Genomic DNA, 15,887 nt, shown 5'->3' on the forward strand with positions numbered 1-15,887 from the left:
CCCCATTTCCCAGCTTAAAACGTGGAGATAATGCAAACATGTGTTATCAAAATATTGCTTTGTTTGTTTATCCTGACCAACCTGACACAACATTTACTCAACCAATGGTGTGAGTTTGGGGACGAAACTATCTATTTGTCCCGACCATTGGAAAGTGCTTGGAAATCAAAGGAAAACAATTAATTAAACCAAATATTTGAAATTTATGCTAAATTATTTGAAAAACATAATCCAAATGTTTGGGGTCAGTAAGATTTATTTATTTATTTATTTTTTTTTTAAAGAAATGATTACCTTTATTTAGCAAGGGCGCATTAAAATGATAAAATTTGACAGTAAAGACTTTTACACTGTTACCAAAATAATCACTTTCAAATCAATACTGTTCTTTTGAATGTTCCAGTCATCAAAGAATCCTGAAAAAAAAAAAAAAAGTATCATGGTTTCCACAAAAAAGTTGATAATAATAATAAATGTTTCTTGAGTATCAGTTCAGCATATTAGAATGATTTCTGAAGGATCATGTGACTGAAGACTGGAGTAATGATGCTGAAAATTCAGCTTTGCATCACCGGAATAAATTTCCTTTTTAAATATATCAAAATAGAAAAGAGTAATGTATATTTCTCCTAGTTTTATATTTTAATTAAAATTGCTTTATTGCCATGATGCACTTTTCTTTCTTTTTTGTCTCGCATCTTTGCTATTGTGGATGAAATTTAAAAATATATATATCCTTTTACAAACTTTTTCATCAGTAACTCTGATCCTTATCCAAATATCATGAACAACTGGAAAAGTCACAAAAATGTCATTCATTGTAGGAACCCTGCATAGGAAATGCCATACATGTTTATGAATATCTTTTGTCAATGTTTTTCTCCTTCCTAACAATCTCATGTCTGAAGAACACAAGAGAGATAAAGATTTCTGAAAAATCTTGGCTTTGTGCATCTTGATTCCACCATTCAGAAATCACTTACGTTCCTCTGGGGAGTAATTTGCTTTCGCTGGCTACTGAAACAGACACAAGCCTCATAGAGTATTAAAATGTATTCAGACCTTCTGTATGTGTGCGCATGTGGATGCTTTCCAGAACAGGGAAATGAAGCAGGAATTGAGATGGTGTAGAAAACGTATGAGAAGCGGGAGGTGGGGGTTGTTGGTTGTGGGCTAACTGTGGCACTCTGGGTTTTTGTTCCTGGCAGGTTGGACAGGTCTTCACTGTGAAGATGACATTAATGAGTGCTTGCTGCAACCATGCAACCAGGGAATGTGCATCCAGAATGAGCCTGGCCACGGCTACACCTGCTTCTGTCGGCCCGGATTTGTGGTAAGTCTTCCTGAGTCCCCCACTCCCCCCTTTCTCCTCCTCCCTTAGCTCTTCATCTTCCCCTGAGGTGATTTTGAGAGAGACGCAATCCTGTTTGTCTTTCTCCTGTCAAGTATTCGCCATCCGTTTGTTTCCATTCCAATATTGCGATGGCCTTTAAATATCCTTGACGTCCTCAGGACGGGGAGGAAGCAGCGGGGCTCTTTAGTATTCAATATGCCTGTGGTGCTTTTCAAGTGCAGGGAAGCACAGATGTCACTTATCAATGACAGAATGTTCACTATTTACCTATTTTTATATTTGAATGTCTGCAGTGTTGCCTGTCGAAGTAACGCTAAACAAAAAGATAAGCAATAAGATATGATTATTAATGTTAATCTAACTACTCTCCTCTGAAATTGACTTACAAGTACACTTCGTCATTTTTCCTAATTAAAAAGTTTTATATTCAAAGAAAAGAATAGTACCTTTAAAAGTATAAAAAAATCTTGCAAAAGCATTTTTCAGCATCTAACCTGCAAATCCACCCTATTTTCTAAATGCATCTTATTGATCATATTGTGAATGATTCATTCATGCACATTTTTCTTCTTCTTTTTTTTTTTTATCAAATTTTTAATTAAAATGTCAGCCATTACAAACATTGTGAATTTCAGCACATGACCAGCTTAATACTGTTCCTTTTATCTTGGTAACCTTGTTATTTGTGGTTAAAATTAATTATATAAAAACGATTTTATTTGTGATTGACTAACTAAAAAATTTTCAGGGATGACTGTGATTATGGCATTTCTACTGTGGCATCTGATATTTGCTGCATCCGGTGTCCGATGATTTTGCAAAGTAAGACATGTACCTGGATCAACACATTTTGTTGATCCTGGAACAACATTCCTGTCTGAAAATGTATTCCTAACCCTATCCCTACACCTAACTCTAACCCTACCCAATAGTTGAAATGATAGGTGAATAACATTGATGTAGAAGCACCTAGTCCTGGTTGTAAGCCTAAACTTGACATAAACTATAAACTTGTCCCTCAAATCTGATTGGTTGATTGGAATGTTGTTCCAGAATTAACAAAAATGTTGGCTGCATCTGAAATGCATCTGAAATTGCATACTTCCCTACTATATAGTAGGTGAAAAACAGTACCCACGTAAAGTTGATAATTCCGCGAATAACTGCAATTGCAGATTTCAAACAGCGATGGCGACAAAGAGGAAAAACTACGGACTGAAGAAATTGTGCAAAGCTTGCATGCACAAAAATATGAACCTTTTACCTTGTTGAGAAGATGTCACACTTATAACTTTCAATACAGCACTCAATGTATTTAGTAATGGAAGTTCTCTTCAAAAAGACAAAGAAGAAAATGTATGGTTATCCTCCAAAACTGGTACAGCAGAAACCATAATTGCTTCTGCTACAAGGCTGCTACTATAATTTACATTCTTATGCATCCAAACTTGAGTTCTGCACCACACTTGAATTCTAATGCCCCCAGCCTAGTTGTGTACATTGCATTTTTCAGCATATTGCATCAAACTTTGTACTTCATCACCGTAATGCCACATGCTTGTGCAATTATTTCAGAAACCTGCCTTATTATAGTACTGACAACATTGTTGAATGTGGCATCAAACAATATCCCAGGCCAGCAGGCATTTCAATAACACTTAGAGAAAATAATTGTTGTCAGAAAAGTCTTTATTTTGTGTTTCAGGGTGAAAGCTGTGAATATAATTACGATGACTGCTTGATCCAATCATGCCCTGATGGATTTTCATGTAAGGATGGCATCAACAGTGTCAGCTGTGCCCCAGTGAAGACACACACGTCCTCTGTTCCTCCCATCTTGGTCGTCTCGTGGAGTACGATCCACCCCAGCTTAGAGATACAACCCACTTTAGTCCCTGTGGAGAACTTGCAAAGCACTGAGCAACTGACAGGTTGGTGGTAAAACCGCATATGCAATATTTTGTACTTTTGTAATACTTCTCTGTATTTTTAGAAACCTCATAAAATCTTAGAGGCCATATCATGCCGTTTTACAAAATCTTGATTTTGTTTTTGGGGTTTACTGGAATATGATTTCATGCTTGAATGTTCAGAAAAAGACATTTTTCACATATTTTACATCATTTTTTGCACTTCACTCCCCAGTCTGTCAGTAACGCTCTGTGTAGGTCCTGTCTCGATGAAGCCCCTCCTTCCTAAAAGCACAATTTGCTCTGATTAGTCGGCTGGACCAGTGTGTTGTGATTGGTCAATGGCTTCAAGAATGTTTCGGAAATGTCACGTCCTTTACCATAACCATTTAGACACTCTACTAGCTCAACTTAACCTGGCCTCACCCCCTTTTTTCATAAGCCTTGGGTGGGAATTATTAAAAGGTAAATTATGTAACTTTTGGGCTTCTAGCGGTTAAAAAACAAAACTGTATGCATTTTGCAGAAGAACATTGTTTTGGTTGTGCTTCAGCTCTGTGTGACTGTGCGGATGAATATGGTTGTCATACTGCAGTGCTCATAAAACATTGACTACTAGGCTTAAGAGAAATAAGCAGTTTAGATGGAAAGGATCTCAAGCTGACTAGCAGAAGACTCTACTGCAGCTCTATCCATTAATAGACACGGTATTCCAGCTCAGAGCTACAACAACGCATAATGAAATGACCCTTCACAATAGATAATGGTTTACAATGAACTATGTTAGAGAGCTACATATGGTAATTTATTACCTTACTCGCCTGTTGAGTATATATAATTCTTTTGGAACTCCATCTAAAGTAGTTATTGCGCGTAAAGAAGTTGAGAAGGTCAGTTTATATAAGTATTTGGGTACATTAATTGATGATAAGCTTAGGTGGGTGGAAAACACTAATCTTATTATATCGAAAGCACAAAAACGGTTATATTTATTGAGGAAGCTTAAGTCCTTTGAATGGATAAATCTATAGTGATAATAGTTTCAATAATGTTTTGACCTTTGCTATGATTTGTTGGTTTTATGGATTAAATGTTAAAAGTAGATCCCAGCTTCAGAGCATTATTAATTTAGGGTCAAATATTACAGGCTCTGTACAGCTGGGTTTGTCTGCTCTGTGTGAGGAGAATGTTCTTAGGAAGTCTTTGACTATCTTGGATGATACATCTCACATTTTGTTTTTAGAATTTGAACTGCTTCCCTCAGGTAAGCGATATAGAGTGCCCAAGTGGAGGACTGTTAAAGCTTCTAGGTCTTTTGTTTCAAATGCAGGTATGAGTGTAAATACTTATTTGAGACAAAGATAAAGGTACCGTGAATTTTAATAGTGGCTATATGAAGAATTATTATAAATGCCCGGGGTTTGTGATGTTTTCTGTTTTATAAAAATTTGTATGTTTGTGAGGTTGAAGCTGCTTAAATTGCCCTGTAAAGGGACAAATAAAGATTTTACTACTACTACTACTACTTTTACAACATTTCAAACCCCTCAGTTCTCAGTTCAGTCCATCTCAGAAAAGCCAAGCCAATGTTGATTCTCATTTTATTTCCAACTTTCTCTCTCGTTGTGTCAGTTAACCTACAGAATGGCACTCCTACACTATACACGTGTCAAAGTAGCCAAAAAAACGTTCCTCTATTTATGGATATGACAAGACACGCATGGGCGAGTGACATAAGTGTGCAATTTCCAAAACAAAATAATAGGCTTACCATAGTGAATCAGGTGAGACAAAAAAATACTTTTTGGAAGAAGGATTGATGTATTGATTTCAATTTTGAACAAAAGCGACAGTGTACCTTTAAAGGGTTAGTTCACCCAAAAATGAAAATTCTGTCAGTAATTACTCACCCTCATGTTGTTCCAACCCCGTAAGACCTTCGTTCATCTTCGGAACACAAATTAAGATATTTTTGCTGGCTCACTCCTCCGTAGGCTTATGGACACTATAACTTGCTGGCCCAGAAAATGTATTAAAGACATTGGTAATATAGTCCAAGTGACTCCAGTGGCTCAATCTTAAGTTTATAAAGCGACGAGAATGGTTTTTGTGCGCAAAAACAAACAAAAATAACGACTTTATTCCACTATTCATTTCATTCTCTCTCTGTGCCTCGAGTTAGTTTACATAGTGTTTTTGCGCAGCGCGTCTGTGTTGCACGTCACCATGTAGGCTCACTATTGGGCGATGCTGGTCATGTGTGTGATGCGTGGTGACGTGCAACACAGACGCGCTACGCAAAAACACTACGTGAAAAGACTCGAGGCCCAGAGAGAAGGAAATGAAAGTGGAATAAAGTCGTTATTTTTATGTTTTTGCGCACAAAAAGTATTCTCGTCGCTTTATAAACTTAAGATTGAGCCACTGGAGTCACTTGGACTATATTAACAATGTCTTTAATACATTTTCTGGGCCAGCAAGTTTTAGGGCCCTATCTTGCACCCAGCGCAATTGACTTTGTACACCGACGCATGTATCATTCCTATTTTGCACCCGCGCAAAGCGCGCTTTTCCCTCCACAGAAGCACGTCGCTAAACTAGGGAATGAACTTGCGCTCCCTGGGCGGTTCAGCGCAAAAAAGGAGGCGTGTTCCAGCGCAAACGTTCCTTCATGCTATTTTGCAGGTTTAGAAAACAATTGCGCCACTAACCAGGAAAAAATAGTTTAAAGTCAGTGGCGCGCGTTGCGCATGTTATTCATATGCTATTTTAAGGGCGCATGCTTGGCCGTAATCAATGTAGCGTGTGCACAACGCGCATACACTTTGATTCTCTCATCTACACAGAAGCAGCAGTTTTCATTTTTGCAAATCATACATTATGATAGATAGATAGATAGATAGATAGATAGATAGATAGATAGATAGATAGATAGATAGATAGATAGATAGATAGATAGATAGATAGATAGATAGATAGATAGATAGATAGATAGATAGATAGATAGATCGCGCCTGGCAAATCCGCCGTTACAATAGGAATCCGCTTTAGAAAAAGCGCGTCTGCTCTTAAAGGGAATGTGAGATGACGCTCTGATTGGTTTATTTCACGTTACGCCCAAACCACACCTATGAATAATGAAGCTACTTCAGACCAACCCCTTTTAGATTTGCGCCTGGCGCAAGAGTCATTTATCCCGCTGGGAAAATAGCAACAGCGCCAAGACCCGCCCACAAAGTTACTTGCGCTTTGCGCTTTGACACTTGCGTTTCAGATCGTTAAAATAGGGCCCATAGTGTCCATAAGCCTGTGGAGGAGTGATCCAGCTCTCAGATTTCATCAAAAATATCTTAATTTGTGTTCCGAAGATGAACGACAGTCTTACGGGGTTGGGACAACATTAGGGTGAGTAATTACTGACAGAATTTTCATTTTTGGGTGAACTAACCCTTTAAATGAGGAATGTGACGTGTTACCAGAAGAAAACTTCTAAAGACTACAGTCGAGGCGTTTTAGGGAGTTCAGAATCTGATTTTGCAGAGAATTTTGCAGACCTTTTTCATGCTCAAACAGCAACATTACACGCTAAAGAATGTTGAAAATGTTAAAAAAGCATAATAAGTGCTCTTTAAATCTTACAGAAATAAAATGTCTCTGAGTCACAGTCGGTTTCTCATGAAGAGCATGTGAACTCTCTGCATCCAAGCCACACAGCAAGGAAGGAAAATGCTTTTGCATTTTAAGATTATGAGGTTGACTTCCACTGTACTGGCTGTCAATATTATTGGCAAAAGGATTGGGTAAATGAAAGACAACATGAACAATTGAATCCAACCATTGAGATAAATATTATTTATGAACCGCATATCATTCTTTCAGTAAAATACAGTATATTATTTATATTGAAACGTATATTGTATAATGAAGCAAACACACAGGGGCAGTTCACCCAAAAATGAATATTCTGTCATAATTTACTCTCCCTTTTGTTGTTCTTAACCAGAGTAACTGACTTTCTTCTGCAGAACACAAAAGAAGATATTTTGATGAATTTTACCAAACTATTGATTTTTTCCATTGTATGGACAAACAAAAGAGACATTTCTGAAAATATCTTCTATTATGTTCAAAAGATGAAAGTAAATCATACAGGTTTTGAATGACATGAGGGTGAGTAAAAGATTATATAATTTTCCTTTTTTGGTAAACTATCCCTTAATAAAAAGTTTTATTTGCCCACATTAAAGGCTCGTTTTTTTCCGTATGAGTGCAAAAAAAAAATAAAAAAAATATTAATTTTTATCTTATATGCTTGTGTTATACATCAATCGATCCTGTTTAGTGTGTTTTTTTTTTGTGTATGCTCATAATAAAAACAAAGTGTTGTGCTTTTCGCCAAATAAAGAAAAATAAACATGATGCAAGTTCTGCCTACTCTCCGTCAGTGAAGTCAATTCTGAAACGCGTCCGAAAATGAACTGTAACTCAGCGAATACTCAGTCAAACAGGCATACAGTCACACAGGCATGAAGCTTGAATTCTCTTCTTTAAAATGAAGTAATTTTTATAAAAAACAAATATTCACAGTTTATGTAATATGCATGCAAAGAGAGAGATGTCAGTCGTTCTCATCTCAGCTCATTAAGTTTTAATGTGCTCCGCCCACGGAGAGCGCGCGCTATTCAAACGCAAATGTGAGGCGATCCAAACAAACCTGTGAAACGCCCACATCAGCTGGATAACACACACCGCGAGTTCACTTTCAGATTTATGTACTTTACGATGCTGTGAGGAATAATACTATCTTGATAATAATCCTGCAAAAATTTACCTCAGAAGTTCTGGAAGTATCATTTCGAGGAGCAAATGGATCCCGCTGAGGAATTAGGTCAGTTCTGTTTGCTTTGTTCTAATCTGAATGAATGAACGCAAAGATGCGTGCTGTTGTGGAGCTACTACAGCTGGCAAAAATACTGTTTAAATATTGATCGCGTTTCTGTGTATGAATGAATGAACGAACGAACGCACAGATGCGCGCTGTTGTGGAGCTACTACAGCTGGCAAAAATACTGTTTAAATATGAATTGCGTTTCTGTGTATGAATGAATGAACGAACGAACGCACAGATGCGCGCTGTTGTGGAGCTACTACAGCTGGCAAAAATACTGTTTAAATATTGATCGCGTTTCTGTGTATGAATGAATGAACGAACGAACGCACAGATGCGCGCTGTTGTGGAGCTACTACAGCTGGCAAAAATACTGTTTAAATATGAATCGCGTTTCTATGAATGAATGAAACAGCGCACAGATGCGCGCTGTTGTGGAGCTACTACAGCTGGCAAAAATATTGTTTTAATATGAATCGCGAATACAAAGAAAGATTACACTGGAAATATTGTTACAATTTTAAATGTTGTTGTAATTGTATAACCTTAAAAAAACAAAACAAAAAAAAACACATATATATATATTTATATAAGGATAGATGTAAACAAAATCTTAAAAGGTCATTATAAGCCTTCTCTTTAAATAATTTTATTATGCTTTATTAGTGACACATTTGGGAAGAGAATATATTCCAAATCTGAAAATACAGTATGAGAACAATTAACTGCACAATTTCTAGAAATGTTTACCTTGGATATTGTACAATTTGCAAGCAAAATTTGTGGAAAAAACAACAAACCAGTTATATATTGTCCTTGCATTCTTGTGGCTGAGTCACACACCTGAATGAAAGGCTCATTACGTATGCAGCCTCATTATGCGGGCCCCATTGTCTCCGCAGGTGTGAATCACGCCCACCCGCATATGGCCTTTCCAAACAAAAAGTGTTTTACAAGATTTAAATCAATGTATTGTGTTATGTGAATGATTAGGCAGGATGATTTTCACATAATTTTGAAGAAAAAATTCTAGGCAACGTCATCCATTAGTCAGAAGTCTTATTTACATATATTTAGAATATGTTTTATGGCCTTATTTCAGAAACTTTAGTTTTTTGTTTTTGAAAAAAACATGCATAAACATTATTCTATCAAAAATACAAACATGTACATGCAAGTTGTTCACATATTATGGTAACCCTGTTTGTGCTAAATAGAGTGAATTTACACCTTTGCCATTAATATGTTTATAAGCAACTGAAAAAAGCACAAATGTCAGGGCATGTCAGAACATCTCAAGGACCCCAAAAACCCCTCAGACCCCAGAGGGTTAAAGTAGTTGGAGGAAATTGTAACACCTTAAATATAAAACATTTATTTATTTTTAATTCATAATATTGAACTCCTACATGTAAAATGAGAGCCCACATGATCACTTGAAAATAATAATTTAATTTCTTTAATGCATAAAGTACTATTACTGAATAGTTTGTATCTTAATATGATACATATTATTTTAGTAGTCAGGAATAATTTGTATTTAAAGCCAACTTGAAACCTACATTGTAATTATCTGTAATTAGATCTTTTATTAGGTGGCAGACACTTTTTAATTCCCAATATCAGTTTTTATGGAAAATTTCTCATAAAATGAGATGGTCACACTGCTTTTTCTCTGTCAGAGAGAGGGTTATACTTAGCATGTGCTGGGTTATTGTCACTCTTATTTGTGAGTTTACAATTGCCTTCACACTATATGATATCAATGACTACAATAACATACAGATACTTTACCACAGGCAACATCATGCCAGACAAAACATCCTTGAAATGTCTATTCCGCAAACATTTCCCAAATAACATACATTTTGCTTTGCTCTGTTCCTAAATTAGCTGGGAGCCCCTAAAGCAGGGAACGGCAACTGGCGGCCCGCGGGCCAAAACTGGCCCGTCAGCAATATTTTCTGGCCCGCCGGATTATTTTGGCAGTCCTAAATGCTGTACAAAACTCTTCCACTACTTGAGAAAAGCCGTAGTCGCGCGGCGATTTCACCGCCGCATACTGTGTGAAACGCCCATAGGGAATCATGCGGTGCAGGATTACATTTTAAAGTATAACTGTGCGTTCACAACGGACGCGAATAGCGCGTCAAATTCGCGCCTGCCGCGTCTAGTTATACGCTTGACCACTTTGTGTCCATTCGCGCGTCAAAAGACGGTAGCGGTCAGAACTCTGGTGTACTTTGGACGGAGCGTGCGGTCTGACTGACAATAGCCAACTCCCGACATCTTTTGACAGCGTATCCGCACTTAATTCTGACCGCCTGTACACCTATCTCTGAGGAGCTGTTTGGTACTGAAACCATTGTCAGTCAACAACATTCTTTTTTTGCAAGGATGTTTGAAATAGTTCGACAGAAAATAGCCTACTTCATTTCGTCAGTAGGGCAATATGTTTTTCGTTTATGTTGCTTAGAAACTTGAGTGATAGGCTTTGTCCTATTTAATTCATGTTATTTATATTTCATATTTTTTTTCTGTGACATTTTTTTTCTCTGCTGACAGTACAATGTTAAAATAGCCTAATATTTATACTGACACGAACACAATTTTTGTATAGCATTTATAATTATTATAGGCTACTCCAATCTCCTTCTTTCCATTAGAGACATTTGAATGTGAGATTATGGAAACGAGATCTTAATTTTGTGGACCCGTCAGGTCGGGAAATAAAGCGGGTGAACACCGAGTGTATTTTAAGCGGTTGCTGAATAGAACCTTGTGGGAGCGGGACGAAAAAAAAACAGTCCCACGCAGACCTCCTTAAACCTTAGGTGTGTATGTGTGTGTCCCCGAATAAATAATAATAATAAAAAAGGAATAAAGTTCAAAAGTCGGACTGTACGGAATGAGGCATGATTGCTATTCACACCTTTATTAAAATGGCTGTAATATGTTACCACAATAGTAGCCTACTTGATCTGTTTAAAATGGTTTCCTTGATATATGCATAAGGTGTTAAATTAAAACTTAAAAATCAAAATTTAAATTTGTCTAATCCAGTAATTCATTTTTTCTATTTTTGATCTGAGCACAATCAGAAAATCAGAAAACCCGTCCTTATTTTTTTTTTTTCATTTCAGTTTAGGAAATAAATAATGGAAAAACAAGTCGTTTTTCATCTTTTTATTTTTGGTTTTAATTTGAAAAAAAAAAAAAAAAACGATTGAATGAATGATCCACGGACGGTGACGGACCCATCATATTCCGCAATTATAGGCCTATAAGAGTATTTAATTTGTATCCATAGGCCTACTCTGTGTAGCTGGCCCGCCATCTACTGGCTAAAAAAAATATTGGCCCGCGGCCAAAGTTACTTGCCGACCCCTGCCCTAAAGGTTAGTAAGATAAACACTCACCATCTGTGGTATGTCTGATAATAACAGCTTTTTTCCACATTTGTTCCACTAATGTTCTCTGAAGAGGCAATAGTTTGAACAAACTCAATTAGTTTTCGCTGGAAAAATTACAACTAATTAGAGACTATGTGCTATGGTTTATGATGTTTATTGAGTATGACACAAAATGCCCATTGGTAACAATGAATGAATTGTAAAGAGACAAAATGTCAGTGTGGCACTTGAGGACTAAATTTACACATCACTTAGGAAATTGAACCATCCTTGCCCAATTTCCTGACAATGGACGAATAAATGGGTTATTGCTGGGTTATTGTCACTCTTATTTGTGAGTTTACAATTGCCTTCACACTATATGATATCAATGACTACAATAACATACAGATACTTTACCACAGGCAACATCATGCCAGACAAAACATCCTTGAAATGTCTATTCCGCAAACATTTCCCAAATAACATACATTTTGCTTTGCTCTGTTCCTAAATTAGCTGGGAGCCCCTAAAGGTTAGTAAGATAAACACTCACCATCTGTGGTATGTCTGATAATAACAGCTTTTTTCCACATTTGTTCCACTAATGTTCTCTGAAGAGGCAATAGTTTGAACAAACTCAATTAGTTTTCGCTGGAAAAATTACAACTAATTAGAGACTATGTGCTATGGTTTATGATGTTTATTGAGTATGACACAAAATGCCCATTGGTAACAATGAATGAATTGTAAAGAGACAAAATGTCAGTGTGGCACTTGAGGACTAAATTTACACATCACTTAGGAAATTGAACCATCCTTGCCCAATTTCCTGACAATGGACGAATAAATGGATTCTGGAGGCTAAATTTGTCAGATCACTGAAGGTAATTTAGTGAAGCATAGTCTAAGCAAGTTATTTTAGAAGAAGAAATGCGCTTAAATTTCCCTAAAGCATGACTTTTCACTTTCTTTCTGAATTGATTTAAAACGAACTGCTGGCCCATAGCCGTTTTCAACGTTTTTTTTTTTCTAAATACCACATTTCACAGCGTTAAAGAGTGGGAATGAGATGTCATTCTCTCAGTTACAGTTGATCTTTTAAATGCTGCACTGCTAGAAGAACATCTAAGACTGCCGCTATTCAAAGCAAACAGCAAAAAAATCAATAGGTCAGTTACAGGGCGAAAATAAAGGTAAATGTGTTTCTGGCAAATGTTGGGAGTGATTTTGACATTTAAGCTAGACGTTAAGGTAGTCCTGGGGGGCACAACACAATGAAATTAAACCTCTCCGCAGAATGAAATATGTAGTAAACAGAGAAACTGCATTTGGATCTCTTGAGGGCATAGAAATGTGTATGGATATGACTGCATGAATGTTTGCTCTAAGATACCATCAGCTCTAATTTCTTCAGCCACTACTGAGAAAGACAAAGTGTGTGTAAGTCAGTGCCCTTGGGGAATAGTGCAGTTAATTTTCCAAACATGCACTTTACAGAAATCAATTAATTTACAATGTGGAAGGCAAATGCTACAGACAGCTTTAAAGGTTTGCTTGGGCATCCATGAGAATTTTCCTCAATTGCCCGAGAGGTACACTAGCTGAGTAATCGCTCTCCGATTGTCCAGACGGGGTGGAATTGAGGCCATTTTTTATGGAAGATAAAACTCATGGAAGCTGCTATAGTCCTAACTCAAAAATGGTGGGATAAATCTATCATCTCAAGTTGAACTCAGAAATCCATTTAGTCTTTGGAATGCACACACTCTTTTGATGGACAACTGGCTGGGATCGTTTTTTAAAAAATGGCCGATTGGACTGATACAAGGTAGCCAAAATCTAGAAAAAAGACATGCACATTTGTTTCAGTCTTTAGAGTTAGACTTTATATGATGTTGTTTTTTTTTGTTTTTTTTTGGTTATATATCCACATTAAAACTTTTCTGCCATTTTGAATTTTCTGAAACTTGACATGCATCCTCTAGAAAACGTTCGAAGTGGGCAGGGCCACTTTCACTAAAATGGCTATAACTCTTGAACGCAATGAGATGCCCAAATGAAGATATTTTTACCAAACTTGTTATGCTCATGTACGAGCTCATTCTGTGGTCACACAAAAAACTGTGGCGATTCACCACTTTGTGGCGCTATGATATGAAAAAACATAAAAGCTGCTATTACTATGCAACCATTAATCCAATTTACTTAAAGTGGCATGCAGTGACTTTGTCCAAGTTGCAATGATAGTTTTTGAGGACATTTGTGTATTGTGAAAAACATGTTTGTCATCGGCCAATAAAGTCTGAGCACCAATTAGATCAGGTTAATGGAGGCCAATCAGATCGAAATTTGGTGGGCCTTTTTGACTCATGGCCTTTGAGGTCTGTGCGAACGAAGTTTGAAAGAAAATGGCCACCAGGTGGTGCTATTGCGTTTTACCCCCTACATATACACAATATTCATTTTATATTTTGAATCTCTTAATTTTTAATGACTTTGCCTCAAGAACCACTGCTGTCAATCAAATCATTTGTTAAATATTTGAGATTTAAATATTTGAGATTGAGATTGTAGGTCGAGAGATATCAAAATGTTGGCAAAAAGTTATCAAAAGAATCTTGTATGGCCTATAATGAGTAACATGTCTATATATTGTGTGCTCAAAGCAGAAACTTATCAAAACTGTGTATATATATGTAAAAGTCATTTTGAAGAAACATGCTTAGTTTCATGAATTTCTGATGCTCAGAGGGCTAACAATTAAGGCCCTTGCACACCGAGTCTGAAATTCGTATCCGAAATTTTCGCACATTAAAATATAAATATGACCTCATGTTCTGTCAATCACGCTTGCACACTGCCTCCGAAACTTTCGTCCGTCATAAAAAAATTCGGATCGGGTTCGATTTTCTGCGTTTTTCGCATCCGTAGCAAGCATTTTGAATGGTGTTTTGACAATTCAGAGCCACCAAATCACGAATACGAAAAAACACATAGGAAAATTTTGGACTCAGTGTGCAAGGACCTTAAATTCTAACAGCCATTTCAACTGTAAGATGAAGGCTGTAACACTACTTCTGTCCACTAGAGCAGTGGTTCTCAAACTTTTTACACCAAGTACCACCAAATATGTGGCTCTCCAAGTACCACCATAATAACCAATATGAATACAGTGGCGCAGTAGGCCTAACTATTCAGCTACAGTTATGCACAGCTCAAAAATGAGGCCGTTTTATTTCTAATAAGAATATTTATTATTGCCAGCCACTTTAAACATTGTAAAAACACAGTTTGAAAATTAACACTGCACTGTGCTGCTTACGTAATGATTACATTAAAATGTATTGCACCGAAAAGTGAAATAAAACCCAGCCTACTTAAAGATTATATTATGAAAATGTATTGTAAAAGTTAAATTAAAACTGTACTGTACTTAAAATATTAAGTTAAAAAAGTACTGTAATTAAAAAAAAATTAGGCTGTGCATTCATATTTAACCTTTTTACACGTACATTTAAAATATTCTTGCTGAACCCCGTGAGTTTTTCAAGGCGACCGTTATTTTGAACTTATCACTTTATTGTTTCCATGATGACGCATCATTGTTGTCACATGACACACCGCAGCCACAATAGCGCTGAATGACTGATAATCTGCTTTTATTTCCTTTTTTATTCAAAATATTCACAAATTTGTTAGCTATAGCATGAAATATCTGATATTCCGATTGTCAAATATGTGCAAGTGAACTTGCCATAAACTGGAAGTGTTTTGTTGTTTAAACACCTTTATAACGGTCGCATTAGTTGAGCTATATGCGCGATGGGTGGCGCCATGTTAGTTTGTACGATGACGCATTGCTGCCACATACATATTATTTTTCCCCTCAATTATGTCGTAATAACGAGATCTTATGTCGTTTTAACGACATCTTTTCTCGTAATAACGAGATCTTTTCTCGTAATAACGAGATCTTATGTCGTTTTAACGACATCTTTTCTCGTAATAACGAGATCTTATGTCATTTTAACGACATCTTTTCTCGTAATAACGAGATCTTATGTCGTTAAAACGACATCTTTTTCTCGTAATAACGAGATATGTCGTTAAAACGACATCTTTTTTTGCCCTTATACGGACATGTGCAGTCATGTACAAAATATGCCTTTATCCACATAAAATTGACAGCCTATCGCGCCTTTATCACACGTTCAAAAAGCTTAAGCTAATAGTAGCAGCCCACAATCATGCAAAATTAATCAATGAGGCCCTTTTTTGAAAATACATTTTAAATAGGCCTATAAGTTTGTTTTTTTTCTATAATATATATAAGATTTATT

The 15,887-nt window shown here is 36.6% G+C and overlaps 1 protein-coding gene across 1 annotated transcript in view; it reads left to right on the forward strand.

The window, feature by feature from the left end:
* eys (eyes shut homolog) overlaps positions 1-15,887 on the forward strand; it is a gene marked incomplete at both ends in the record, with an annotated part of 268,937 nt that overhangs the window by 150,525 nt on the left and 102,525 nt on the right. The window contains 2 exons of the mRNA XM_081351375.1: positions 1,209-1,333; positions 3,060-3,292. Of these exons, the coding sequence (XP_081207501.1) occupies positions 1,209-1,333; positions 3,060-3,292 (358 nt within the window). The remainder of the gene's footprint in view (positions 1-1,208; positions 1,334-3,059; positions 3,293-15,887) is intronic.

Source organism: Scardinius erythrophthalmus, assembly GCF_964197995.2.
Source record: "Scardinius erythrophthalmus genome assembly, chromosome: 21".
NCBI classification, from domain to species: domain Eukaryota; kingdom Metazoa; phylum Chordata; class Actinopteri; order Cypriniformes; family Leuciscidae; genus Scardinius; species Scardinius erythrophthalmus.